Source organism: Arabidopsis thaliana, chromosome 5 (genome assembly GCF_000001735.4).
Source record: "Arabidopsis thaliana chromosome 5, partial sequence".
Taxonomy (NCBI): Eukaryota; Viridiplantae; Streptophyta; class Magnoliopsida; order Brassicales; family Brassicaceae; genus Arabidopsis; species Arabidopsis thaliana.
The window spans coordinates 14,864,415-14,889,233 of record NC_003076.8 but is presented as its reverse complement, the minus strand read 5'-3'; the positions used below and the strand labels follow the sequence as shown (position 1 = coordinate 14,889,233).

General features: G+C 30.8%; 6 protein-coding genes, 2 long non-coding RNA genes, 1 other non-coding gene and 1 pseudogene across 16 annotated transcripts; 7 read left to right on the top strand and 3 right to left on the bottom strand.

Annotated features, from left to right (window-relative positions):
* Positions 1–82: 82 nt before the first annotated feature.
* AT5G37490 (ARM repeat superfamily protein) lies at positions 83–1,805 on the bottom strand. The gene has a single exon (NM_123108.4). The coding sequence runs from the start codon at positions 1,488–1,490 to the stop codon at positions 183–185; it is 1,308 nt and encodes a 435-aa protein (NP_198565.1). The 5' UTR covers positions 1,491–1,805; the 3' UTR covers positions 83–182.
* Positions 1,806–2,254: 449 nt separating this feature from the next.
* AT5G37485 lies at positions 2,255–3,041 on the top strand. Its single transcript, NR_144280.1, has 2 exons — positions 2,255–2,548; positions 2,720–3,041. It is a non-coding gene; the product is annotated as an other RNA (non-coding RNA).
* A 223-nt stretch (positions 3,042–3,264) lies between these two features.
* AT5G37480 (maltase-glucoamylase, intestinal protein) lies at positions 3,265–5,043 on the top strand. 2 transcript variants are annotated; one of them, NM_123107.4, is made up of 5 exons: positions 3,265–3,427; positions 3,683–3,737; positions 3,856–4,090; positions 4,177–4,226; positions 4,593–5,043. In NM_123107.4, exons 2-5 carry the CDS (start codon positions 3,717–3,719, stop codon positions 4,755–4,757), a joined length of 471 nt encoding a protein of 156 aa, NP_568549.1. In that variant the 5' UTR covers positions 3,265–3,427; positions 3,683–3,716; the 3' UTR covers positions 4,758–5,043. The 2 variants fall into 2 exon arrangements, with proteins under 2 accessions (NP_568549.1, NP_001331550.1); NM_001344206.1 differs by having other exon boundaries at positions 3,395–3,737; positions 4,593–4,903.
* Positions 5,044–5,239: 196 nt separating this feature from the next.
* Positions 5,240–7,818, bottom strand: AT5G37478 (TPX2 (targeting protein for Xklp2) protein family). 4 transcript variants are annotated; one of them, NM_203128.6, is made up of 7 exons: positions 7,633–7,818; positions 7,356–7,415; positions 6,811–6,870; positions 6,310–6,408; positions 6,167–6,226; positions 5,731–5,825; positions 5,240–5,555 (listed from the first exon to the last, which is right to left on the bottom strand). In NM_203128.6, exons 1-7 carry the CDS (start codon positions 7,672–7,674, stop codon positions 5,435–5,437), a joined length of 537 nt encoding a protein of 178 aa, NP_974857.5. In that variant the 5' UTR covers positions 7,675–7,818; the 3' UTR covers positions 5,240–5,434. The 4 variants fall into 4 exon arrangements, with proteins under 4 accessions (NP_974857.5, NP_001329991.1, NP_001329990.1 ...); NM_001344203.1 differs by having other exon boundaries at positions 7,356–7,818; NM_001344204.1 differs by having other exon boundaries at positions 6,167–6,408.
* Positions 7,819–12,054: 4,236 nt separating this feature from the next.
* AT5G05495 lies at positions 12,055–12,371 on the top strand. Its single transcript, NR_142844.1, has one exon. It is a non-coding gene; the product is annotated as an other RNA (long non-coding RNA).
* An 89-nt stretch (positions 12,372–12,460) lies between these two features.
* On the bottom strand, positions 12,461–13,344 carry AT5G37476 (annotated as a pseudogene; the record flags this gene model as incomplete). The annotated part of the gene is made up of 1 exon: positions 12,461–13,344.
* Positions 13,345–13,660: 316 nt separating this feature from the next.
* On the top strand, positions 13,661–14,104 carry AT5G37474 (Putative membrane lipoprotein). The gene is made up of 2 exons (NM_001036900.2): positions 13,661–13,776; positions 13,876–14,104. The coding sequence occupies exons 1-2, from the start codon at positions 13,707–13,709 to the stop codon at positions 14,046–14,048; spliced, it is 243 nt and encodes an 80-aa protein (NP_001031977.1). The 5' UTR covers positions 13,661–13,706; the 3' UTR covers positions 14,049–14,104.
* Positions 14,105–18,080: 3,976 nt separating this feature from the next.
* On the top strand, positions 18,081–18,398 carry AT5G37473 (Defensin-like (DEFL) family protein; the record flags this gene model as incomplete). Its single annotated transcript, NM_001036899.1, has 2 exons — positions 18,081–18,150; positions 18,247–18,398. 2 exons carry the CDS (start codon positions 18,081–18,083, stop codon positions 18,396–18,398), a joined length of 222 nt encoding a protein of 73 aa, NP_001031976.1.
* A 2,060-nt stretch (positions 18,399–20,458) lies between these two features.
* Positions 20,459–23,177, top strand: AT5G37475 (Translation initiation factor eIF3 subunit). Of its 3 annotated transcripts, none has more exons than NM_180587.4 (7): positions 20,459–20,627; positions 21,428–21,497; positions 21,718–21,836; positions 21,931–22,079; positions 22,232–22,379; positions 22,501–22,660; positions 22,818–23,177. In NM_180587.4, the coding sequence occupies exons 2-7, from the start codon at positions 21,485–21,487 to the stop codon at positions 22,904–22,906; spliced, it is 678 nt and encodes a 225-aa protein (NP_850918.1). In that variant the 5' UTR covers positions 20,459–20,627; positions 21,428–21,484; the 3' UTR covers positions 22,907–23,177. The 3 variants fall into 3 exon arrangements, with proteins under 3 accessions (NP_850918.1, NP_001330000.1, NP_001330001.1); NM_001344202.1 differs by having other exon boundaries at positions 20,459–21,000; NM_001344201.1 differs by having other exon boundaries at positions 20,476–20,627; positions 20,924–21,497.
* Positions 23,178–24,352: 1,175 nt separating this feature from the next.
* Positions 24,353–24,598, top strand: AT5G05485. Its single transcript, NR_142843.1, has one exon. It is a non-coding gene; the product is annotated as an other RNA (long non-coding RNA).
* Positions 24,599–24,819: the final 221 nt, after the last annotated feature.

Here is a 24,819-nt window from a genome sequence, read left to right as displayed (position 1 = left end):
AAGAGATGAAAGAAGAAAAAGAGAAGATAAGTGAGTTTTATATTAGTGGGGAGAGTCGGAGAGACTTGATCCCCAAGAATTAACCATTGTTGGGGGCCCAAAATATTTGCTTGATCCCCAAGATTCAATGTTTCTTTCAAAGGTTTTTGTATTATTAGTTGAAATCTAATCTGTCGTTTATGTCAAAATGGCTTTTTGATATACTTAAACTCTTTTAAAGAATCAACACAATCACTCATCAATTTCATTTGTGTATTCATCATCTTCAACAACTCTGTCGCTTTCTCCTTAGTCTCTTCTCCATACCCAACTTGCAACACAAGCAACACCTTCTGAAACGCGCCCAAACGCACCGCATCTTCAACCGCAACCGTGTTTCCTGTTTTCCACAGCTTCAAAATCATTGACATTGAGCTCCTAGTCGCTAATTCAGAAACCTTCGCAATCTTCTTCACCAAAAGCGGCATCACCAACGCATTTTTCCTCACTTCCTCTCTACCATGTTCTGTTTCGCAAATCGCGTCAAGAACCGCTAACGCTTTTTCACAAACGCTATTCTCGGCATCAACGATCATCTCCACCGTTATACTCACCAAACCAATTTCGAGAAACTCCGACGCGATTTCAGGCTTTTGCAACACCATTTGATAAATCGCTATCAACGAAGATTTTGTTGAACTAGACGAAACCGAATCGCGAATCAACTTTACTAACGCTTCGGCGACTCCGTTCTCAACCGCAAACGAGTGAACTCGCGTTTCGTCTAATGAGAGAATCTCCTTCATAATAAACGCGGCGTTTTGACGAACGGAATCATCCGTACTCTTCAACAAACCCGCCACGCAACGAAATGATGTCGCAGACGCGAGTTTCGAAATACCCTCTAAACCAATCGGAAACATCCACGTCAGCAAAGACAAAATCTCATTCAACATAAACGTTAATTTCTCATCTCCCGAGAACTTGTCGAAACAATCACAAAGAACCCATCCGACGCTGTTTTCATTAACACACTTTCGATTTTTCTCACTCTCATCCCCTAACTTCTTAATCTTCTCAATAATCACCCCACATTTCTCGTAATCCCCACGCCGCGTCGCAGACGATAATTTTCTACTAATCTCGTAGACCTCACATGGCATTAAAGGGACACGTGGCGTCGGAATACGTTGAATCAACGGCGATCCTTTCTCCACGCACCATCCTTGAATCATCTTACGAATCGTGTGGTTTGGGATTTGATCGAACGTGGTTAAGACAGTGTTCGTGACTGGACATGTTTTGTTGCCTGAATTGATCCATGTTTCGATGCTTACGCGGTCGTAAGTAATGCCTGTTGAGATTATTACTGGATCTTTCATTAGATCGATCGAGATTGGACATTGAAACTCCGGTGGAATTGTTATCTCTGACTCCGGTTCTGATTCCGGCCAACTCAAAACCGGAGTTATCTTCTTCTCGTTAGATCTCGTTCTCCATAAAAAACCCATGTTTTGTAAAATGCAAAAATAGTGACTTTTTTGTTTTGGTTGACGTCAATAGTATTGACTTGGGTTTTAAGATTTTGGGTTGGGATGAGATTATATTTATATGTAATGGTTTTTTTTTTCTAAGTCAATATTTGTTGGTCAAAATTAGGGGAAAAGAGAGAATGAGGAAGGTTTAATTAGGTCTAATTTGCAAGTTGTGTTGGTCTAGGGACTGGAAACTTTTGACCATTGAATTTTTCAAGGAATAAAAGAACTTTCAGTTGATTAGTTCGTTGAGGTTAGTTCTGTAGTTAATTATTGTGGACTAAATCTCAGTTTTTGTCAATGTTACAAAGAAGAATGTGTCAATTTTTTTTTTTGTAAAAGGGTTAAGAATGTGTCAATTTACTCTGAATATATTGATGTGATGGAGTTTTATCCCGCAAAATACTTTTGTACAAGTTAATTAAACTGGTAGAATGTTCTGTTACTTGTTATACTGACCAGATATATAAAATATCGAACCTAACTAAAGACCATAAGAGTTTGGTTGTTTTAAAAAAAATGAGTTTGGTTGTTTTTGGGTTCTTTTACACGTAAGGAACTTAAGCAAGACGGGCAAGACAACAAAGCAATTAAGTAATGAAATTAAACCGTGTTAAGAAAAAAGTAATGAAATTAAAAAAGAAAGCAACTAGGAAAAAAAAATCAGCTAGGATCATATTCATAGGTCTAGAGTGTTGTACTTTTGTTGTCCTTGTTGTCCCTCTAGACCTATTCAGCAAAAATCAGCAAAAATCATAAAAAAAAGTTCTTGTCGTTCGGTGTGTATTCGGCTCTGGTCTGACATCGATAGCTATTTCAGTAGCGGTGGTTAGCTCTTGTCCGACAACAACTGGCTATCCTAGCGGTTATAGCCGGATTTTTTACCATCATCAGCCGTTTCTCTTTTATGGCGATGTGCGCCTTGTTTTCAGCTTGAGTCAGCCTTTGTGGTGCATGGCCGACGAGCGGTCTCTTCATTGTCGATGACTGACTTTTCTATAGTAGTTTCATCGTTCATCTCTTTGGCGAATCTGGTACATTTTAGATCCGATGTTATCTATATTTAGTTTTTATTTTCTCCTTCAATTTAATTTTGTATCGATTTTATTAATGTTTTTTGGGTAGATGGATTTTATTTTAATTTCCCTTGTTTAACGGTGGAAACTCTAGTCCAATTTGAGTTTCTGAAAATTTGTTGTTTGAAGGATGAAGATTCTAGAGTTCTTACGTAAAACGTTGTGGCTTCAATTGATGACGAATTTCGGGTTTACTGGTTTGGAGTTCTATGATATTGGAGAACGATGTCGGTGATCTATCTCTTCCGGGGATCTAGCGCTTTTCCTTTATTCGTGTCTTTGCTTTTCTTAGGAGGTGACACATGCTGGTGTGCTGTTTTGCTTATCTCTTCCAAAAAGGTTTACCGTATTAGACTTAATTTGTTTATATTGTTGTGTTTAATTTATTTTTGTTGTTGAGTTTTGTTTAATTTGATTGTTTTTTAAAAATAAAAAGATAATATTCAACGTTAAAAACAAAAATCAGATACATAATTGATAATTGTCTTTTCAGGATGAAAAATTCATGATAAATTACATTAAAATTAGTTTTTGCTAATTTTTAAGATCAATTTTTTAAAAAAAATCCTGAAAAAAAAAACTGGTACGGCCGCAAGTGTTCAACAAGTTAAGTTTTATAACTCGAATACATTATGACATGGTTTACAAAATCGGTTTAAATTGGTCAATGATTCTAAGTTGACTCATCTTCCATAATTTGGGATTCACAAAGTCGTCTCTGTTTTTCGATCTTCCTCTTTCTCAGAATTTAGGGTTTCGAAGATTGTTTCTTCTTACTCCAATCCTCTTTCTCACTTCTCGCAGTTGGGATTTTCTTCTGGAAAGAATCAAGTCCTGGTAAAAATTTCCCGATTGATCCTTCGTATTCTTGCTTTGCTATTTCACATAGATTAGATTTGACTTCATTTTGTTGCTTAAAATCGATTTTAGAATTTGATATGAATTGGTTAGTGATAAATCTTATCATGATCTAGTTCGGACATAACTCAGGCTTAGATCTAAACTCAAGTCAATTTCTGAAGACAAATGTGTTCTGTCAAAGATTTGTTTTTGAGTATATTGATTTGTTATGTTCTTTGCTTCTTTTGGCAGTAACTTATATGCATCTGGCTGATCAAATAAAGTAATGGTGGACGATACATCACCTGTAGGTTTCCTTAACTCGTTGATTTTTTTTTTTTTTTTTGGTCTAAACTCTCGTTGATTTTTGTTTATACTAGTGTTGTTTTTGGTTAACTAAAACATTGTTGATTGTGGTATACTAGTTTCTGGAGGTTTTTTGTGAAGTTTCTGGTAAAGACTACCGATTCACAACAGGGACAAAGGCGGAGTTTGCTGTCTCTGTGATCAACAGGAAACTTGGTTCGTTGAAACCTCGAGTGATTTACATCGAAGCAGCAAAGGAAGGTGAAGAGCCTATTAGTTTTGGTGATAATGCTAGTCTTCTGAATTATGGACTTGGTTGGAAGTTGAAGACAGTTGTTGATGCTGATCTACCTGGTAATTTAATTCTTGTCAAACTGCATTATGTAGCTCTTTACCTTTGGTTCATGTACTCTAATGCCAATCTTTTCTCTTTGATGCAGGAACGGAGAAAAACAATCGACAACAGCGGTTTTCTTCTGTATTTTCGACGGTAAGTATCTTGAGTTTGTTAGTAGCTTCATAGTGTGATATTGTGTTATAAATATCTGAATAGTTGATGCTAGCATGATTACAGTTTAGTATCTAACTTATACTTAGAATACTTTTCATTGTCAAAGCCTAAGTAGGAGTGTAGAAAAACTAGAACCATACGTCTGTTAGAATATAGAGAATGAGCTCGATAAGGAACAGAAGAATGTTGAAACAGTTGACTTGGTAGACTGTAAAATAACTGTAAACTTCTTCTTGCTTGAGATTATGGTGTTGGTTTCATATCACTTGGCGTTTGTTATGTGATTTCCCTGTAGTTTATCGGATTGTGGGAAAATGCTGAAGTGTTTTGTGGTTTGCTTTGCAGGGTTTTGCAAATGATTCAACACCAGAAATCGGAGAGCAAAGTCTGAAATACATTGGGAGGATATTTTTTGCATTTGTTTTGATGTTTATTCTTGGTGGCCTCTTCACAGTGGCTCTTGAGAACCTTCCTAGATTAATATTGCTCTTTAACAACTCTTTCGTGTAAACAATATGACATTGTTCAAACACAGACATTTGGAGATGTAACTCCAAAAACCTTTTTTTTTGTTTTCCTCTATCTATCACTCATTGATTTGGGGATGTAACAGCTCTGGAATCTTTTCTCTCTGAATTTGGCTTTCAACCCTGGTTATGTGTTTCCTCCTATCTCTGCTCCTTTCCGGCACTCGTTTTTGTCGAGTATTTTTACTAAGTTTATATATATTCTCGAGTATTTTTAATTATTCAGTGTAAAAATAACTAATATTTTCAAAAATATATTTATATTTCGGATATTTTTGGTTATCCAAAATATTTCGGTTTATATCCATTCGGTTTCGGTTATAGAATTTAGTATCTATTTGGTTAGTTTTCAATTTTTGGTTCTTTTGTTTCGGTTTTGGTTTGGTACATTCGGTTCGGTTTATTTGCCCAGGCTTAGATGTAGAAATGGAGAATGGCAGAGTATATTGTCTACTTCAAATCAGACCCAATAGTACTTCAAATCAGCATTTACTCGTTTATTTAATCTACGAAAAAAATTACAGAATATTATACTGAAAAAAAAGAAGAGGGGAAGAGAAAAAGACAAAAGCTGCCAAGAACAAAAATAAAAGTAAACTGAAAAAAAGATTTGAAACGAAAATTAGAAAAAAGCCTCTATGTGAGCTAGTTACTCGAGATTTAAGCATGAGCATGGTTAATATGGTAAAGATAGTGTTGGTTGTTGAAAACACAAGTCCAACAAGTGCTGTTTACGTTTCCAAAGCTTGGTTCTTTTGGCATCGTCAATGGTCTGCTCGATCTATACACCCAAATATTTATTTCAACATAAAATAAATTAGTTACATAACAATATCATATTATTTCAGAAAGTTTCTATTATACAATTTGTTAATATACTATCTAAATTTATCTCTTTGATTATAGAATAAACTATAGATAGCTTGAAACTAGATTTTTGTAAACTATAAACTGACCTTTGTGGGAGAAAAGGTCTGTCGAAGAAAGGCATCAATTGAGCTTTTGGAACCATTTCCTTCCTCAACATGCGAATCTCTTCCTCTTCTATCATCTGTTACATATGGTTCGATTTAATAACGCGGCTTAACTTCGAGTATTCTTCTCAAACCAAGGGATACCAAATTCCAAAATTTCTCACTGTTTTAGTTAGAGTAGTTTCCGTTCTATATCTACTTGTGGTCTTGGTGTCATGAAAGTGAAATGTTCGATTTTAGACAAGCATGATTCATATAAATAGAGAGGTTCTAGTTATGTTTAGTCGTCGTAAATTTACAGCCAAAGAGAGACCAAGAGTCCAAGACCAATCAGAGTACGGTGTGTGTCGGTTTAAATTGTTTAAGGTTGTTTTCAAGCCAAATAATAGTAAACCATTTTTTTTCTTTTGTAATTTACCTTTTGCAACCTCTCTTCTTGTTTTTTCTGAAGTTTCTGGATGTAATAATTAGTTGCAACCTGCCAAGATGATGAATGAGCTCCATGGAAGTTGAAAAAAATATGATGATTAAATAAGAGATATTGAGGAAGTATGTGTAAACCGAATAGTTGAACATTGCACGTTTCACTGCTCTCTCGCCAGAATGAAGCTTGAACTCGAGAGGTTTTTTGTTCTCTTTTGCTGGTGCCTTTGTAATATTCTGATTAGTAAAACAAAAAAAGTCAACGGTAGAAGTAATATTGTGAGGTTAATATTTTTATTTTTGATAGTAAAAAAACAAAAAAAAAAAACAAAATTAATAGTAAAAATTAATAAATGAAGTATACGTCTAAGAAAATTTTGTAGAATTTTTTCCAAGCAATTAATTTGAGAAAATCTGTGTTTAATGCATGCAAGCATAGCTAAACCTTAATAAAACGAGGACGACATAGATGAGAGTATTTGTAAGTTGTAACTTTTATATTTTCTTGGGTAAAATATATTCATGTAACATATGCATTTTGTTTCTCTTTTACGGGCTAAAGATATTGTGGATAGTTGTGATTCTATTTATTAGAAAGAATTACAAAATTGTTCATATATAGAATCTCTATTTGGGTACCTTAGTCGTGGCTGCCTTGGTTTTGTCATGGGCTCTTTCTTTGAGTGGTTCCACTTTGGTCTACAATTAGATTAAGTAGGGATTCAATTATGCTACGATAACTATACTAACATACTGTAGTATTTATGTACAAACTACGAAACACCATACTTTTTCTTACTCATTATTTACAAACTTTTACTGAGAAGTTCACGAGTACTTTGATTTACCATTTCTTGAATTACACAACAATGTTTTTATAAAAACACATACTTACACTTCTGGCATTGTGAAAACTGTAGAAATTGTTGGGACATTAGGATATATATCAAATGGTAACTATATAATGCTGGAATTGGCAAATGACGTTACATAGTTTGAGTTTTTTTTTAATGTGATGGACATTAGGATAAAATTTTGGCAAATGACGTTATATAGCCAAACTTAGACTACAGTAAAAAAAAAAGTTTTTGATGAAAATGTGATCGTTGGATTAATGTGAAAAATGCCTCAATAGGAGAAAAATAATGTAAGAAAAGAAATTAAAAATGGAATCGTATCCTCACCATTCCTTTACCATTGGAACCCAGGGAGAGTACAGAAGAAGTAGGACTTGTTTTCCCAAACTTTGAAGACACGAAACAAAACACTTTGTCAATATGTAAGCCTCTTTAATTTGTTTTAGTTTCATGTATATATTATTACAAACGTGCCCAATTATACATAAACGTGTGAAAATATTTACGTGAAATGTGTGTATACAAATATACGTGCACAAAAGTAACAACGAAAGTAACCACTTATTGAAGTAGATAAAGAAAAAGTAACCAATTATTGAATAACCTTGGGAGAGGATTTTGTGTATGATGATTTTCCAGTACACATGTTTAGGCCAAAGAGATATATAATAATAAGTAGTTGTTAAAAACAAAAACTCAACCAAAAGCCAAACTCCTTTACGATTTTTGTTTGTCACAACTTATTATGAACTCTAAATTAAAAGTAAGTGAAATAAAAATATTACTTGATGAGTGAAAGTAGAGAAGAAATGAAGTGAATTTATAGAGTGAAGGACGAAGCAAACACACATATACAAGTTTGGACATTAGTAACTGTCTTAAGTGGCGTCTGTTGCTACATCAGCAACAAGCTTTAATTAGGTTTTTCTTCATAGATTTCTTTGTTAATATAAATGAATAAATGACAATTATCTATCGGTATACTATTTTGGTAAGTAATGTGAAGTCAAACATAAGTAGCTATGTGTGTTCTATTTTGATTGCATGTAAACGTAAATCTTACTGAGTTACAATATTATAAATGAAAAAATAAAGAATAATATATGTTACTAATGTACCAAGATTCTAAAAACAATATGATGATGCAACGTTATTGAAAACTTCATTAATTAATTATATATAGAACTGGAAAATAGAGTAATTCACATTAGTGAAACCAAAGCATGATAAACTGAAGAAAACATTACAAAATCAATAGATGTGTCATTTTTTTTATCGTAGTCAAATCGAGAACTTGAATCGTGTGAATAATTTTCTTAAACTCGACTTATAAGAGATGACAAATCTTAATAAATCGTGTAGATGTTATGGTAGAAACAAAAGTAAACTAATATTAGATTTTAACCCGCGGTACACCGCGAAGACAATTTATTTTTCTAAATTAGTATATATAAAATTTTGCAAATTATATCTATCTATAAAATATTTTTATTTTATAGTTTACAATTGTTATTAAGTAACGTCCTTCCAAACCCGTTCCACCAAACCCGTCCTGTTAAAAAAACTGCGGTACCCCGCTAATTTAAATTTATAATTAAAATAAATATTTTACGGGATTGCAATTGTGTTTTAGTTTGTCAAACAAAATTTTGTTTTAAATAGTTGTCGAAATCTAGTTCAAATTTTGGAGAAATAAGATTTAGTGAATTGATAAGAAATATATTTAGTTGCGTTTTGCTCATTTTAAGGGATTGCAATTGTCTTTTGGGTTGTCAAACATTTTTTGTTTTAAATAGTTGCCGAAATCGAGTTCAAATTTTGGAAAAATCTGCGTGATATATGGGATTGGAATATATTTGGAATGTTTTTCGTTTGTTAATCAATTTATTGCTGAAAAAACCAATAATTAAAAGTCAGTGGCAGCCATTGTAAATAAGTTCCAACTCCAGGATTTATTTCACAAAATGGCTGCAAAAATGTATATATAGATTAGTTAATAGCTATATATATGATGTTTGGGACAAAATTAATATTACATGTTGTGATTTCGGGTTTGGAGGGATTACGGGCTTCGGCCCAGAACCTTCTGGTATTCAAAAAAAAAAAAAAAAGCTATATATAAAGATATAGTAACCAATATTCGTAGTAGCCAGGAGTATTTGTCACATTTGATTGAATAAGTATTCCCAATATACATTTCAATCCAAAAGAGTTAGAAACATACTTTCAAAGAATGAAATGTATATTCCCCGCATAGATAAACACATATTTCCCGATTTCAGATTGATGATATTGTCCGACAAAAAAACAAATTGGTGGAGCTCTCATGCAACAAACTTTCTGATTAAACCTCCCACTCATGCACGTCCGTAATTTTCGTATATAGCGTCCATCTCACATTTGGGAGTTGTATTTTGAACTATTTAATCATATGTTGTTAATCGCGCGCTAACTTCTCGATGTCAAAGAGGCTTTGTATTGTTCCCCTTAATTAACTTTTCTAGATGGGAGAATCATTTAACTTGTCGTTACATTATTTCATTACTCATTTCAATTTAATATCCACATATTTTTGGCATTTAGGACGTAAAAAGGTAATTCAGATATATGAATCACTACGTGAACGAACATGGTTTACGGATCATTTTTAAAAACATGGTATACGAACTTATGGATAATTTTAGTAATGTTAATAGCTTTTAGATAATTTTAGATTACGTTCAAACTTTGTAAGACCAATTCCTAACTATCAATAATTTTAGATATTAGTTTTTAAAAATATCAATATCCGCTAATCCTATTACAAATGAAGCTACATATAATTTTTTGTTATTTTTTAACCATGTTAATTTAAAAAACTAAATTTATAATAATCTTGTTTTAAAGTTTTTTTAGTTAATCATTTACATTTTTAATAGTTCAGAAAACCCAAGGAAGAATATCTCTATATATTACCACCCAAACTATTATTCATATAACGTAATATTACTTTTTAATATATGTGTGAATCCACTAGCTATTCCATTAAACAACTGGATATATCATATATATATAATTATCTATCTATATATATATAGACGACTTAATCATCTAATTTTCAGTTATTTCGACGTATTCCGATGTTCAGTCATTTCCATTTAGACCATTTATTTTGCGTTACACTTGCATCCCTTTGATTTTCTGTGAAATGTCACCACGAAATGTGAATATATACAAGCAGTTGAGTGCAAATATTTTTATTTTTATTTTTTTAATCAAGCGCAAACTTTTGAATGACTTAAATCTGAAAACTGACAAAGATCCAAGATGAAAATGGAAGAAATCCTTCACTTTTGGATTTGTATTTAATCTACACAGATTAACTGTAAAACTATTTGTTTGTAAACGTCATTCAAGGGTTAAAAAATTGCGTCTAAAACAATCGGGACTACAATATCTTAACCTGGATACGACGTCTTTTCGACCTTTTTCTTCAAGTTTGTGTTTACGTTGAGAATTTTTAAATCAGTTTACAGGATTTTAACATTTAATACAATCATAGTTAATTTTCATTAAAAAAAAAAAAAGAAGCAAATAAGTGAATGCTATTTTTTTCCTTTTTTTTTTTTTTTTTTTGGTAAAAGCTATTTTTCCTAATTGAATGAGATTACCACACACTAAAGAATAAGGAACGAGATAATACATCTACGGGTAGATATAGCATTGTACACTTTGGAGTCACGAGTAAGGGACTCGTGACCCTCTTTTTCCAAACAAAAGTTTCAAGAAATTGAACCAATAGGTTGTTAGCTTAACAAACCCCAATCTTGAAATGTTTCTTGGTGAGTCATCAATTTCGGAGAAAGTGATAGATAAAACTGTTTATAATTCTGTCTTATTATATCATATTGTTAATTTCTTAATTCTAAGCGCAAGACTTTTTTGTCAAAGAAATGTAAGAATAATGCATAAAGGTTAAGGGGAATGTCATACTGTTAAGTTAGGTCCGTGATTGGAAAAAGGAACCTAACTCATGCAATCCTTAAATCTCAAGTCTTTTGTCCTTGTGTCATGGGCATGGCAAAACACCAACATGCATGATTAGGGTTTAGTGATAAATTGACCACGTAACATCCATGAAAGACGTGTGTGAGATTGATGTATAGTATTATACTGAGTGTTTGATATGGTTTGGGCTTTTAGCATTATCTTTATTCTGTATTATGCTAGCATGATCTTATCTTTATTCTTTACAATATAATATAATATTATATATATATCATGATAATTGTTTTCATATAATACAGATGGTATGGTGCTTAGAATCTAAGCTTAATTAATGTCTCTAATTTCTCCATTATCGAGTATAGTTTCGTAAGATATCAACAATGCTCACTATAATACAACCATATAGTAATTTGATGGGTTCTCATATATATATATCATTAACTAATTGGAGGTGAGATATCTTAACTAACTGGGGGTTGGGTATCCTTTGTCAGGTCTGGCAATCGAAGAGCCATATTATTAACTAAACAACGAAAATTTGGAAAACGTTTTATTACGTCCGACCAATACTTTATTCGAGCTATCTTGAATTTTAAGCAAAATGTTGAACAATATTTTGAGGAGGCGTACGGATATTGTATGTCAGTACTCAACTAGTTATAACTAAAACTAAAAATATTTTTAATAATTAACTAGAGATAGTTAACACTATGAAGTACACTTAACTATAAATCTATAATTTTATACAATTTGCATATTATATATATATTTTTTCCGTACATATTATATTTTCTTAGTTTTCACTTTTTATCTATGAAAATACTAAAATTCAAAAACTTTATATTGTAAATTATTAGAAATAATAATAAATCTTAATATATTGAACAAAATTTCAAACTTAAGATACATAACACTAAAAATAATAATTTTAATAATATACTAAATAATTATTTAAAATTTGGAGGCCAAAATTTGTTTAATATTGAGGAGGCCAAGACAAATGTCTTTTTTTTAACTCATAGACATGCGAGTTTGGGAAAATATCTTTGTTCCGTCGGCTTTTGGTTCCGACTTCCGAACATTGTATTTCAACTCCTCAACTTTGTTTCGAAGGAATCTTGACTCTTGCCGACTCTGTGTCCGGAGGAGTCTCGACATCTATGGGCTTTGAGTATTTGAAATTAAGCTTGAATGATCAATGAAAAGATTGAGATCATTAAACAACAAAACTGGATAAGAATAATATTAGATTTTTCATATTTTCAATATTCAAATTTGACAAATTCAAGTTTTTTCGTTGGTGAACTAAAAAGCCTTGAATTAAAATGTTCCTACCTCTCGGCCTTCTATAAATCCATTAATGATGTTCACAGTTAGTCGATTACAAGACTGAACAAACTGCAGAGCCCGTGAAATTACATAAATACCAATATTAATAGGAAACCTTCTCCTTCGTATGTTTACCATTTTCTTTTGAAGTCAAACCTTCTTTCTGACTCAAAGTCTCTCTTAAGCTCAAGAACAATTTATTTCACCTCCAATTTTGTTTAAATTAGTTCACCAGACCAAACACCTCAAATTAAATTTTAACAAAACTCCACCTTGATACTTGAAACCTTCATAGTGAATTCACCCTCATTTGTTTTGGTAAAGACCGTTAACCCTCATTCCAACCTCGATTATTTGATCTCAATTATATTCAACAAATTCAATGCATCACTAAACTTGTTAGAATCACTCTAGCCATGATATCAGCCGAATTCCTAGAACTTGGATTCTTCAAAAGCTTAATCACTTCTCTGATGACATGTTACCTCACATCAATATGCTTAGTGTTTTCATAATGTACTGCATTCTTGGACAAGCATAGAGCACTCTGAGAATTACACCAAACAATTACACTCTTCTGATCAAACGAGGTTCCTTTAACGATTTTCATTACCTAAATTGCTTCTTTGATTTGTTTTAGTTAGTCCAATATATTTTGGCTCTATGGTTGATTGATCCACTACATTTTGTAATCTAGACTTCCAACTTTGTATACCATGTCAATGGAACATTTTTTACTTATAAAAGATATAACAGTTGGACATAAACATTTCTTACCAAATTATCCGCTTTGATATTTTCTTGTCGACTAATTAAATATTAAAAAAAATGTATTTTAGTTTCTCGCCAAGTTATCCGTTTTAATATTACTAAGTTGTCTTTCAATTTTTAACAACAAGAAGAAAACATATTTCAAGTTATCCGCCAAATTAAGTTCATCGTATTTAAAAGTGTTTGCAATGGACATACTTTGTAAATATTGTCACAATAAAAATGGAGGCTAAATATAGATCATAAAGATAGAAATGTCACACATGAATGGAGCCATGCTTTTCTATAGTCAACAGTCAATATTTTTTTCCTTTTTCTTTTTGTCTCCCATTGGTACTTTATTGTTCTTCTGACCTTCTCATAAGTGGCATGTAATAAATTTAAAATTTGACATAAGCCGTATAGGAATGTTCAATAATTGATACACGACTTTGAATAAGATATTTGTCTTAGTTTTTTGAAATTTGAAATGGTATATATATAAGGAAATTTTGAATAGAAAATGATTATATAAAGGCTGATAATCATTTGCTCTTAAACCAAGAAAAAACTAAGAATTGTCTTCACAAAACAAAAACTACAAATACAATAATGTCAGGACAAAAATACCAGCTTGTTTCTCTGCTATTAATAATCTGCCTTCTTTTCTCTCAATCAACTGGTAATATGCTCATTTTTTGAATTATTTTTTCATACAAAAAAATGTAAGATGTATGAGTTAATTCATCTTATTTATTTATTTTTTCTTTTTTTTCTTCAGCAAGTGGCTGTAATTTCAAAGGCTCTTGTAGAACTGATGACCAGTGCAAACGCATATGCAGAGGCCATGGGCTAGATCCAAGCTTTCAACTGTGTGTTCCTTATTCTTCAAAGGGAGGCAAATGTTGTTGTTTACATTATGAAGGGGCTCCATTATCAAGCGAAGTAATATAGTTTTTCTTTTCTATAATGTTACAACCATATATTTGTATCATCATATTGTAATACGATTTAAAATAATAAAAACTAATGTTTCAATCAAGTTCATTGTTTTGTCCAAGTATGATTTTTTTTAAAACATATTTAGAAGTAGCATAGTCGAGAGTCAATCAAAAGTTTATATTTAGCAAAAAATACAAATTTAATTATTTTGCATGAAACGGATTTATAATACATTGGTAAAAGCGTGTCTCATAGAAAATTTCTTCTTTAAATATAGAAAATAATACTACAAATCATGCATTTATTGAAAGTGTAAAACATTACAAAAATTTGATATTTTATTCAAATTCTAAAATTTCATAGTATTCTCAGATAAAGACAGGGTATATACTCATTTTATTTCCCAACTATTAACAATTAACACAATTATTCCTCAAATATTCTTTGTGCAAATTTAATTCTTTGACGTTGACCTAATAATTTTGACCAAAATTTTGGTCAATGTTTACTAACTAATAGAGAAACGTTAAATGACTTGAGTAAAACCTAATAAATTCAGAAATCCTCAAGTTTTCCCTCAAATTCAGAAAAAGTGAATATTTTTTTAGTTTATTAGGATTTAATCGAGTCGTTTAACGTTTCTCTAATAAACGTTCACCAAATTTTGGAGTAAAATTGTTAAGTCAATGATAAATTAAGGATTAAATTTGCACATACCATAGTTGGAAAATAATTATACTAATTGCAAATAGTTGGAAAATAAAATGAGTATTTTTCGGATAAAGACATGTTATTGATTCTCGACTATATTATCCTAATATAGAAAAAGAGTTTTTACCCTCGTCATGTTATTGATTCTCGACTATGTTATTGATTGATTCTCAACTTGTAAAACGAAAAAACACACTTAACAAGTCGTTTTTACCCACCCCAAATGCTAATAAGACAAGTGTTGGAGCTACGCTCTGACATACTACGATGGTTCAAAAAGTATTCAAACATTTCAATGGATGGAATAGTTAAACTTAAATGGTTTCACGAGTAAAACTCATAATTATTTTAGCAACAAAATAAATTAATATTTTGTTAAACAGGCTCAACAATAATGTTAACATCTTAAACTTACTAGAAAATTATTAGTAATACTATATTTTAACCTGCGGTATACCGCGAAGACAATTTATTTTTTAAAATTAATATATATAAAAGTATGTAAATTATATGTATCTATAAAATATTTTTATTTCATATTTTACAATTGTTATTAAGTAAAGTATTTCCAAACCCGTCTCGCCAAACCCGTCCCGAAAAAAACCCGCAGTACACCGCTAATTTAAATATATAATTAAAATAAATATTTTACGGGATTGCAATTGTATTTTAGTTTGTCAAACAAATTTTTCTTATAAATAGTTGCCGAAATCTACTTCAAATTTTGGAGAAATAAGATTTAGTGAATCGATAAGCAATGTATTTAGGTGCGTTTAGCTCATTTTAAAGGATTGCAATTGTATTTTAGTTTGTCAAACACTTTTTGTTTTAAATAGTTGCCAAAATCTAGTTCAAATTTTGGAGAAATCTGCGTTATATTTGGGATTGAAATATATTTGGAATATTTTTCGTTTGTTAATCAATTTATTGCTAAAAAAAATCAATAATTAAAACTCAATGGCAATCATTGTAAATAAGTTCAAACTACAAGATTTATTTCATAAAATAGCTGCAAAAATGTATATGTAGATATATTTAAAACTTATTTGTGATGAATTTTATAACGTTGCAAATTTGAAGGGTTCAAAATAATTATTAGACCACACTTGTTTTTGAATAAAAACATTTATAGGGGTCAATATCTATATTCAAGAAGGGTCAATATAAATTTTGTAACAAAAAGTAAACTAAAAACAAAATTCCATGGATGTCATATGACCCCATACTTGTTCACTACCTCCTCCTGTACTCGGGTGAGGGACATTGGGTTGTAATTAACTTCCCGGTTATCGCATAGCGTGCTTGACATTTATCTTTTCCCGACAGTTGGTTAGTCGAGGAATCAATTCCATAATTCACATGATTAATATCATTTCATATTGTAGGTAACAATAGGAATCAATTCCATTTTTATGTTAAATCCTAGCTATAATGAAATCGGCGATTGATTAACATTTGAAAACAAAAAGAGAAAATAATGGTTTTCCCCAATTCATAATTGGACAAAACAATGAACTTGATTGAAACATTAGTTTTTACATGTGTTATTGGTCAAAAATGGTTCAAAAATCGTAACCATAAGCTCCATTTTAACCATTGGTTTTTCCCAATTCCATTTTGAACAAAGAAGTATATAAAGGGAAACAAAAATACTGGTCGAAAAAGGTTTTTTTTCTCTCCCAGGCCCGAGTCCCCATGATAGCTAAACATAGAATGGAACTTTCAAAAAACCAAATCTCAACCACTTCTTGTTACTGAAAGTAGCAATACCCGTTGGTCTTTAGCTACAAATGAAAAGATCCAATGGTTTTTTGAGCTCCTCCGGCAACACTTCTGCTTATCTTCCGGCCTCCACCACCCTAGTGAGACAACACAGTGCAACTCCAAGAAATCTAACCACTGGTATGGCTTTCTCTACTCTTTGTTAAGCTTTGTAAACCTGCTAAAGTGTTTCCTGTTACCTTGTTAAACCTCTGAAACCGTTCACTACTAAGAGAATAACCCTAAACCAAATACATCATAATCTCCCTGTTACCTCTAACATTGGAACCTTTTTCAACACCATGGATAAGCGAATCCCGTACCATCTCAAAGGAAAAGGAATAGCGAATGGTTTCTCTCCCCCTCCTCGACCAAAAACAATGAACTGGATAATGGAATTGGGGAAAACCCTTGTAAACCCTTTAATAATTTTTGAACCATTTTAAAACTCTTGTGAACCATTACAAAAGGTTTTAAAAAGATTTACAAGATTTTTTAAAGGGTTTTAAACCCTTGTAAATTCTTTAAAAATCTTTTAAAACCCTTGTAAATTCTTTAAAAATCTACTTTCCGCCATTTTTTTTTCACAAGAAAGATGTTTTTGAAGAAAAAAAATTTGGCTGGAAATTTTTTGGCTCAAAAATTTTGTTGGCGGAAACATTTTGGTGGAAAATTCTTTTGGGAATATTTTAGGCAGGAAAAATGAATATTTCATTTAGTTAACCTAAAACATTTTCTAAATAGGGATAAAATAGTCATTAAAAATTAAAAACGGGTATAAATAAAAATTGCCAACATGAAATGGTATAATTGAAAAGAGGTAGTGTTAAAAGGGCATTCATAGCAATTTTTCTATTTTCAATTTTTTTTTATGTTTTGATTTAACAAATGAATAAAAACACTATATTACAATGATAAGTACAATTTTATCCAATTTAATAATTAAATAAATTATATTGTTATTTTAAACTTCAATGGCCTTTTTTAATTATTATTATTATCCATACTAAATAATTTTTAAAACAAAAGTAATACATGCTAAATACAATGTTATCCCATTAAAATTAATGTTAAATAAATTATATTATTATTTTAAACTTTAGTGACCTTTTTAATTAGTATTATTATCCATAATAAATAATTTTATAAAAATATTAATACATGCTAAATTTAATTGATCAATAACACATGTAAAAATAAATTTGTTAATTTTCTTTTTGGTTAAGAAAATGAAATGGACATATAAGTTAATATATGTAGATTATGTTTTCTTTATTAGTTTTTCTATTTCTTTAAGAAAAAAAGTTAAATGTTTTCTGACACATGTCAACAATTGATCGATATAATTGACACATAACACAATTTTATGAGTTACTTAATTTGAAAATTATATTTTATATAATAAAATATCATATATTGACTTCTTACAATCTCAAATAGTATATATAATTTGTTTTTTCAAGAAACATATATATATATGATTAGATTTTATAAAGGGAAGTAACCATTTGCTCTAAAACCAAGAAAGAAAAACTGAACTTAAATTTACCGAAAATAGCTACAATTACAGTAATGTCTGCACAAAAAATTTACCTTGCCTCTCTGCTATTATTTATCTGTCTCGTTTTCCCTCAATCAACTGGTTATATTTTCTTCCTCTATTTCTTCATATCAAAACAAAAAATGTTAGAAAAATGAGATATTTCATACCTTTTTAAAAAAAAATATTTTTTTTCAGCAATTGTATGTAATTTCGAAGGCCATTGTGTAACTAGTGACGACTGCATCAACGTATGCAAAAGTGGGGAGGATCCATTCTTGTGCGTTCGTTCAGGCCCACATAAAGGCATGTGTTGTTGTTTGAAGACAAATGGTTCTGTACTAGAATGATATATTCATATTTGTATCATCACCTATCATAAGATTTAAAATTAATAATAATAAAAATTAATATCAATTTAAATTTTCTTATATAAGTTTGATATATTCGATGACCATCATATACAAAAGGTTGAAAATAAAGAAAATATCATTGATTCATTGTAATGCAATATAAGCTATTCTATATAGAATTCAAATAAATTTTGTTGATTTATTAAAAGTGTCTATGACATTGAGATTGAAAAGAGTATTCTAATAAGGGCTATATTAATATCTATGCTCAGATGATCAGAATATTAAGTATCTATGTATGAAAACTGAGTTATTAATCCTCTGTCTTCCCCAACATAATTTCTGACAAAAAAGCTCCTATAAAACCAAAATATAGTTTATAGCATAGTTTCAACATGCTAAAGATATCTTAGAAGATATCTCCCACTGGCATTAAAAACATAAAGATATTGTAAATCATTATTGATATGTATAGGGTTGTAGGTATGTCGAATATATACGATACTAGTTTCCGTTGGCTTTTAGAAATAATCCTCAAACAATAAACTGCGAGTTTAAATAGAACCTATGTGGTCTCGCTGACTATAAGCAACGTTCTGATAACAAATAGTATCGCGATAATCTCGTATCTGCTAAACATAATGATATTTCCGTTAACTTTATAAAGAAAGTCCACAATCAATAGACTACGAGTTTAAATGGTAACAATGTTAGTCGATATAACTACTAGCAGATAATTAAGATAATAACTACGATGCCACATGTTGTCCCTTTGTGTTTTACAACAAGAATCAAAGCTAGTAACACGTTCTAATAATAACAGAATCATGAAAACCTCTTATTCGCTAAACACGAGCATATTTGTTTGTAGCCTTTTAAAAATAATCCTCAAACAATAGCCTACGAGTTTAAATGGTAACAATGTTAGTCGATTTAACTTCTATCAGATAAGAAAAATAATAACGACGATGCCACAGGTTGTCTCCTTGTGTTTTACAAAAAGAATCAAAACTAATAAACACTTCCTGATAACAACCCGTATCGCGATAAGCTTCTAACCGCTAACATCAGTATCAGGATAATCTCGTTTTGGCCGCTAAAGACTATATCATTTTAGTTAACTTTTTAATTTCTTTTTACAAACAATAGACTACGAGTTTAAATGGTAATAATGTTAGTCGATATAACAACTAGCAGATAATTAAAATAATAACGACAATGCCACATGTTGTCTATTTGTGTTTTAGAACAAGAATCAAAACTAGGAACACGTTCTGATAACATTAGTATCGCGATAACGACGATGCCACATGTTGTCCATTTGTGTTTTACAACAAGAATCAAAACTAGGAACACGTTCTGATAACATTAGTATCGCGATAACCTTTCTTCTTCATATAGGATCGAAAAATATGACTGATCGTTAGGTGGGGAAGAAAAAAAAACATAAAAAAAAATACAACTCCCAAAACAATATCAACATAAAATCTTCTCCTACCGTGTGCAATAATATCTCGCTACAATCTATAATTGACTAAACTGATAATATAGGGGGTAAAAAAAATGTTATCGAGTGATATTTTCCTTCTAATAAAAACTAAGTTTTCAATTTTTTTTTTGTGGTTTAGCTTTTTAGGTTTTTTTGTTTTTGTTCAAGTCTTTGTATTATATCAAAATTGGAAGTCTTATGAAAATCGTTTTACTAATAATATTTATGAAATACATCTGATGATAGTTAAAAATTTATATCATTTTAAAATTATTTTTCTTAATTAATCTAAATTTTTAATTTCGTTAAAAATAAATTCTTATTATTTTTTTTTATTTTGGTCCAAAATGTTTATTAATCTTAGTTATGAATTATATTTAAACAATTGTTCTTTTATGTTTTTTTTTTAACAATTGTTCTTTTATTTATTTTGTTAAGAATATAACACTGACAAAACAAAAGAGAAAATAAAATACCTAAATATAGGTAATTTTAAAAAGTTTAAGCCAATTCAAATTAGGTGATCAAAAAAAGAAGAAGGGAAATAAGTATTTTTAAAAAATATAAATAATTCCACTTAAATGCGAATATTATAGAAAGAGAAGAGAAAAACCTAAAATCCATCTTCGTTGTCGTTTCGTCTGCTTCACATCGGAAAGCTACATCTTTTTCGTTTTTTGTGGTGGCGATTTCTATTCTCCGGCTGAAACCTACCTTCAGGATTCAGCCTTTCTCAGGTACTGTTTCTTCCGTCTCCATTCGCTTCAATTTCACTTGACTGTTGAATTCATCGAATTGAATCCGAGCTGGGCATGCCAATATTTATCAGTACTGATTTTGTGTAAGGTTAGATTTAGGATTTGTGGTGCTTGATGGGTTTTTATTGGTAATTGGGTTGTAGGTTCCTCCTTAAAAGTTGTGTAATTTGTCACTAATTGGGTTTAGATTACACTAATGATCAATCAAACTCTGTTTTGCTATATTCTTTTGTATGATTGATGATGTTTAAAAGCTGAATCCTTTCATGAATCAGGTCGCAAACTCGGTGTTCATAACCTAAGTTTTGGAACGAACAAACTTGTGTTTGCTGGCTTGCTTGAGAATTAACTTGTAATCAGGCTCTATGCTCTTATTTTAGTAGTTCTATTTGCATGTGAAGTACTAGTAGGATCAGAAAGTCTTTCTATAGTAGATTGTTTTATGTTCTTAAGCTGTGAAGCCTTGATCCTAAGAGTAATTGTATCATTGTCTTGGGCTGTTATGAATTCCTGGTATTTGCAAGTTTACTGTGAGTTGTTACACACGTTTTTGTTGCTTGGTCAGACCAGATGACTAACTACTTAAAATCATGAATATCACTATATTGAAAATATCATATTCGATTTTTCATAGGAGTTTTGTTGCATTTTACCTCCAGGATATATAACTAACTAATGTATGATTTACATTTAAGCATCACCAGTGAGAGCCTTTGTTCTGATCTTTGTTCTGATCTTTGTTCTTTCTGATGTTATGTGGCTGCTTGTGCCTTGTGCAGGTTTTCAGTTGGATTCAGATAGCAGCTTGTACTTCTTCTAGATAATCGGCGACACATATGGATGATTGGGGTAAGACTTACATTAAGAATTGTTCAATACACAATACTTTCTTGTTCTCTAGGTGTTGCATTAATCTCTTTGAATATGTAAAAAGTAGTACAGGCTGTATACAGCTATATATATTTTACTATGTTCTCTAAGATGATAGGCTTTATTGTTGTTTTATTGAAGTTTTCATATGGGAAATATATTAGAATTCTCACTTTTAGGTTTTCCTTTCTGATTTCAGAGGCCGAGGACTTTCAACCACTTCCCTCAAAAGTTGAACTGAAAAGTAACTGGGATGATGAGGATGTGGATGAGAATGATATCAAGGACTCGTGGGAGGAGGAAGATGTATCTGCTCCGGTATATTTTTCTTTCATTATATACTTTTAGTCATTGGGTTTTGTTTGTTATTTGTTTTTGAGATTGCGGCTAACAATCTTTGTTTCTCCTGTAGCCACCTATAGTAAAGCCTGCTTCTGAGAAGGCTCCAAAGAAACCAGCAGTAAAAGCTGTTGAAAAGAAGGTTAAAACTGTTGAAGCTCCGAAAGGAACATCAAGGGAAGAACCTCTAGATCCTATTGCTGAGAAACTTCGCATGCAGAGGTAGAGTGTAATAATAGTTCACTTACATATGCTTCTACTGTTGGTTCTGCATTGGTTTGGTTGAATGGGATGAAAAATGTTTTCTAGTAGTGTAAGAAGCATGTCACTGAGGAAGGCCATTGTGCTAATTTTTAATATTCTTCTTATCTTAGGCTTGTAGAGGAAGCTGATTACCAATCAACTGCTGAACTCTTTGGAGTAAAGACTGAAGAGAAAAGCGTCGATATGTTAATTCCGAAGTCTGAAAGCGATTTCTTGGATTATGCTGAGTTGATATCTCAGAGACTTGTACCATTTGAGGTATGCTATTTTCATTTCCTGTTACTTTCTTGTCTTAGCTAACTGTCACTTATTTCTATATGACCAAATATCATATTAAGACCAATTCGTCTGCATTTTAACTATGTCTACTATTTCGCAGAAAAGCTTTCACTATATCGGGCTACTCAAAGCAGTGATGAGACTTTCTGTGGCTAATATGAAAGCAGCAGATGTTAAAGACGTTGCTTCGTCCATTACAGCTATAGCAAATGAAAAATTGAAGGCGGAGAAAGAAGCTGCTGCTGGCAAAAAGAAGTCAGGTACACACAATCAGTCTTTGAATTTTGTTTTATTCTTTGGATTTGATAAGACTTGTGAATTATATGTTTTTAAGCTAAGCAAGCATGTCTCTGTTTCCAAAATGATCAGATTAAAATGTTTTTTTCTTTCTTTCTTTCGTTTCACTGTGTTTACTAGGTAAGAAGAAACAACTTCATGTTGATAAGCCTGATGATGATCTTGTTTCGGGTCCTTATGATGCCATGGACGATGATGATTTCATGTGAGAAAATGGCAATTTTGGAGATTGCATTTTACCTCCTATAGGATTGTAACTGAGAAGAGGTTTAAATCGTCGGCGGTTTTTTGTTTTGTATACTGAATTGCAAAAGTGTTTTTCTTCTGTTTTCTTTGCTCGGTTTGATTTAAAAATTTGTGTAATAAGATTTGTTGTGGGCACACTATTTCCTATTATATGAATTGAACGAGTACTAAGAGCACGGCCTATGATTCACTTAGAATTTGAAGCCACATTAGTAAGATAAGTTTTCGATAATGAACCAGCAAATCTAACACATTACAAGAGATATACACTCGAAGAAGACCTAAACATGTAGTGTGAAGAGTAATCAATACGTAGAGAATCAAATGAACTGGAGAATCTTCGGGGAGTAGCTTGATCAAGTCTTTGGCGTAAAGTGATGCATGTGTCATGGGAGAGAATTGATGAATCTAGTGATGCCCTAAATTGGTTCTCAGTTGTAACAAACTATCGATACAGATAAGAAATAGAGAGATTCATAGTTATTGTTTGAAAATTTAGAAAAGTTAGAAAAGTTAGAAAAGTTTTTGTTTGAAAAATAACCTACCCATTTTTTCTCTTTAAAAACTATTTTCTAAAATAAGAAAGGAATATAAAATTACAAATATATCCTTACTAAAATTTACTAATAATTTTAAAACATTTATATTTAAAACAAAATCAGCTTTTTATTATATTTTTTGTCGATCAAAATAATATATTTTAATTTAAAAATATTTGATGTAACTATTTTTTTCGTCAACTATTTAATATTAACTACCTAACAATTTTACATATAATTTATCTTGAATATCTTTTTAATGAAAAATATTGTTACAAGACAAACAAAAACAATATTTTTTAAAAGAGAAAAGTTAGTCGTATATATACGTATAAATTACACCATGCATATATATGTTACACCATGCAGAATTTCATTATCATGTTTTGATTATTGAAATTACAAATATTTACAAACAAAGCTAAAGTAGTTTACATTACAGTTAGAGAAAACTTGGGTAATAATGTAGAGTTAAAAAATTATGTGTTTGGAGTTAGATTGATTTCTTTATATACTGTGAGAAATATGAAGTGATAAACTTTAGAATATTTTTTTGATAATATCATGCTAGATTTTAATATTTAAAATATATAATCTGCTTTATCTTAAAATAGTTAAAAATAATAATTAAGATTTTAAATTAACTTTATTCTTTTTTTTTAAAAACAAATTCGTATTTAATTTTAGTTTATCAAAAAGATTTCTTTTATTTCAAATCTGGACAAAAATTGTCATTTAACATATTTAAAATTATATTTTTAATTGAAAATAGGGTAGAATGTATTTTTCAAACAAAAACTCAAAAATAGGGCAATTTTCAAAATCACCATTCATAGTTTGTATTGTTATCAAATGGTGCGGTGAGCGTGGATCGAACACGCGACCTTCAGATCCACGCTCACCGCACTATTAGAGTCCTCTTGCCGAATATATTTTATTGTATCCATTACAGTTTTGGCCGTTGCTACGACATAAAATTTCAACTGTTTCAACATTGTTATAGTGATGTGGCAATCTATATCTTATGTGATTAGATCATTGTTGACTTTTAATGCTCACGAATCCAATCTATCGTTGCTATGCTAATCTTATTCTTGTTAGTGTTTTCTTCCTTATCCTTTATGTAGTTGATTAATTTTGAACACAAAATGTAAGTTCTGATTTAAGTTTCAGTTATAAACTCTCATGTAAACAAACTGTACAAATACCTTAAGTCACATGCATGAAATTGATTTTCTGCTTAACAAAGTTCGATTTATTATACGTAATATGTGATATCACCAACAACAGTTATGGAAACTGCCCCAAATCAGCCCATCTTTTTCAATAATAAAGTA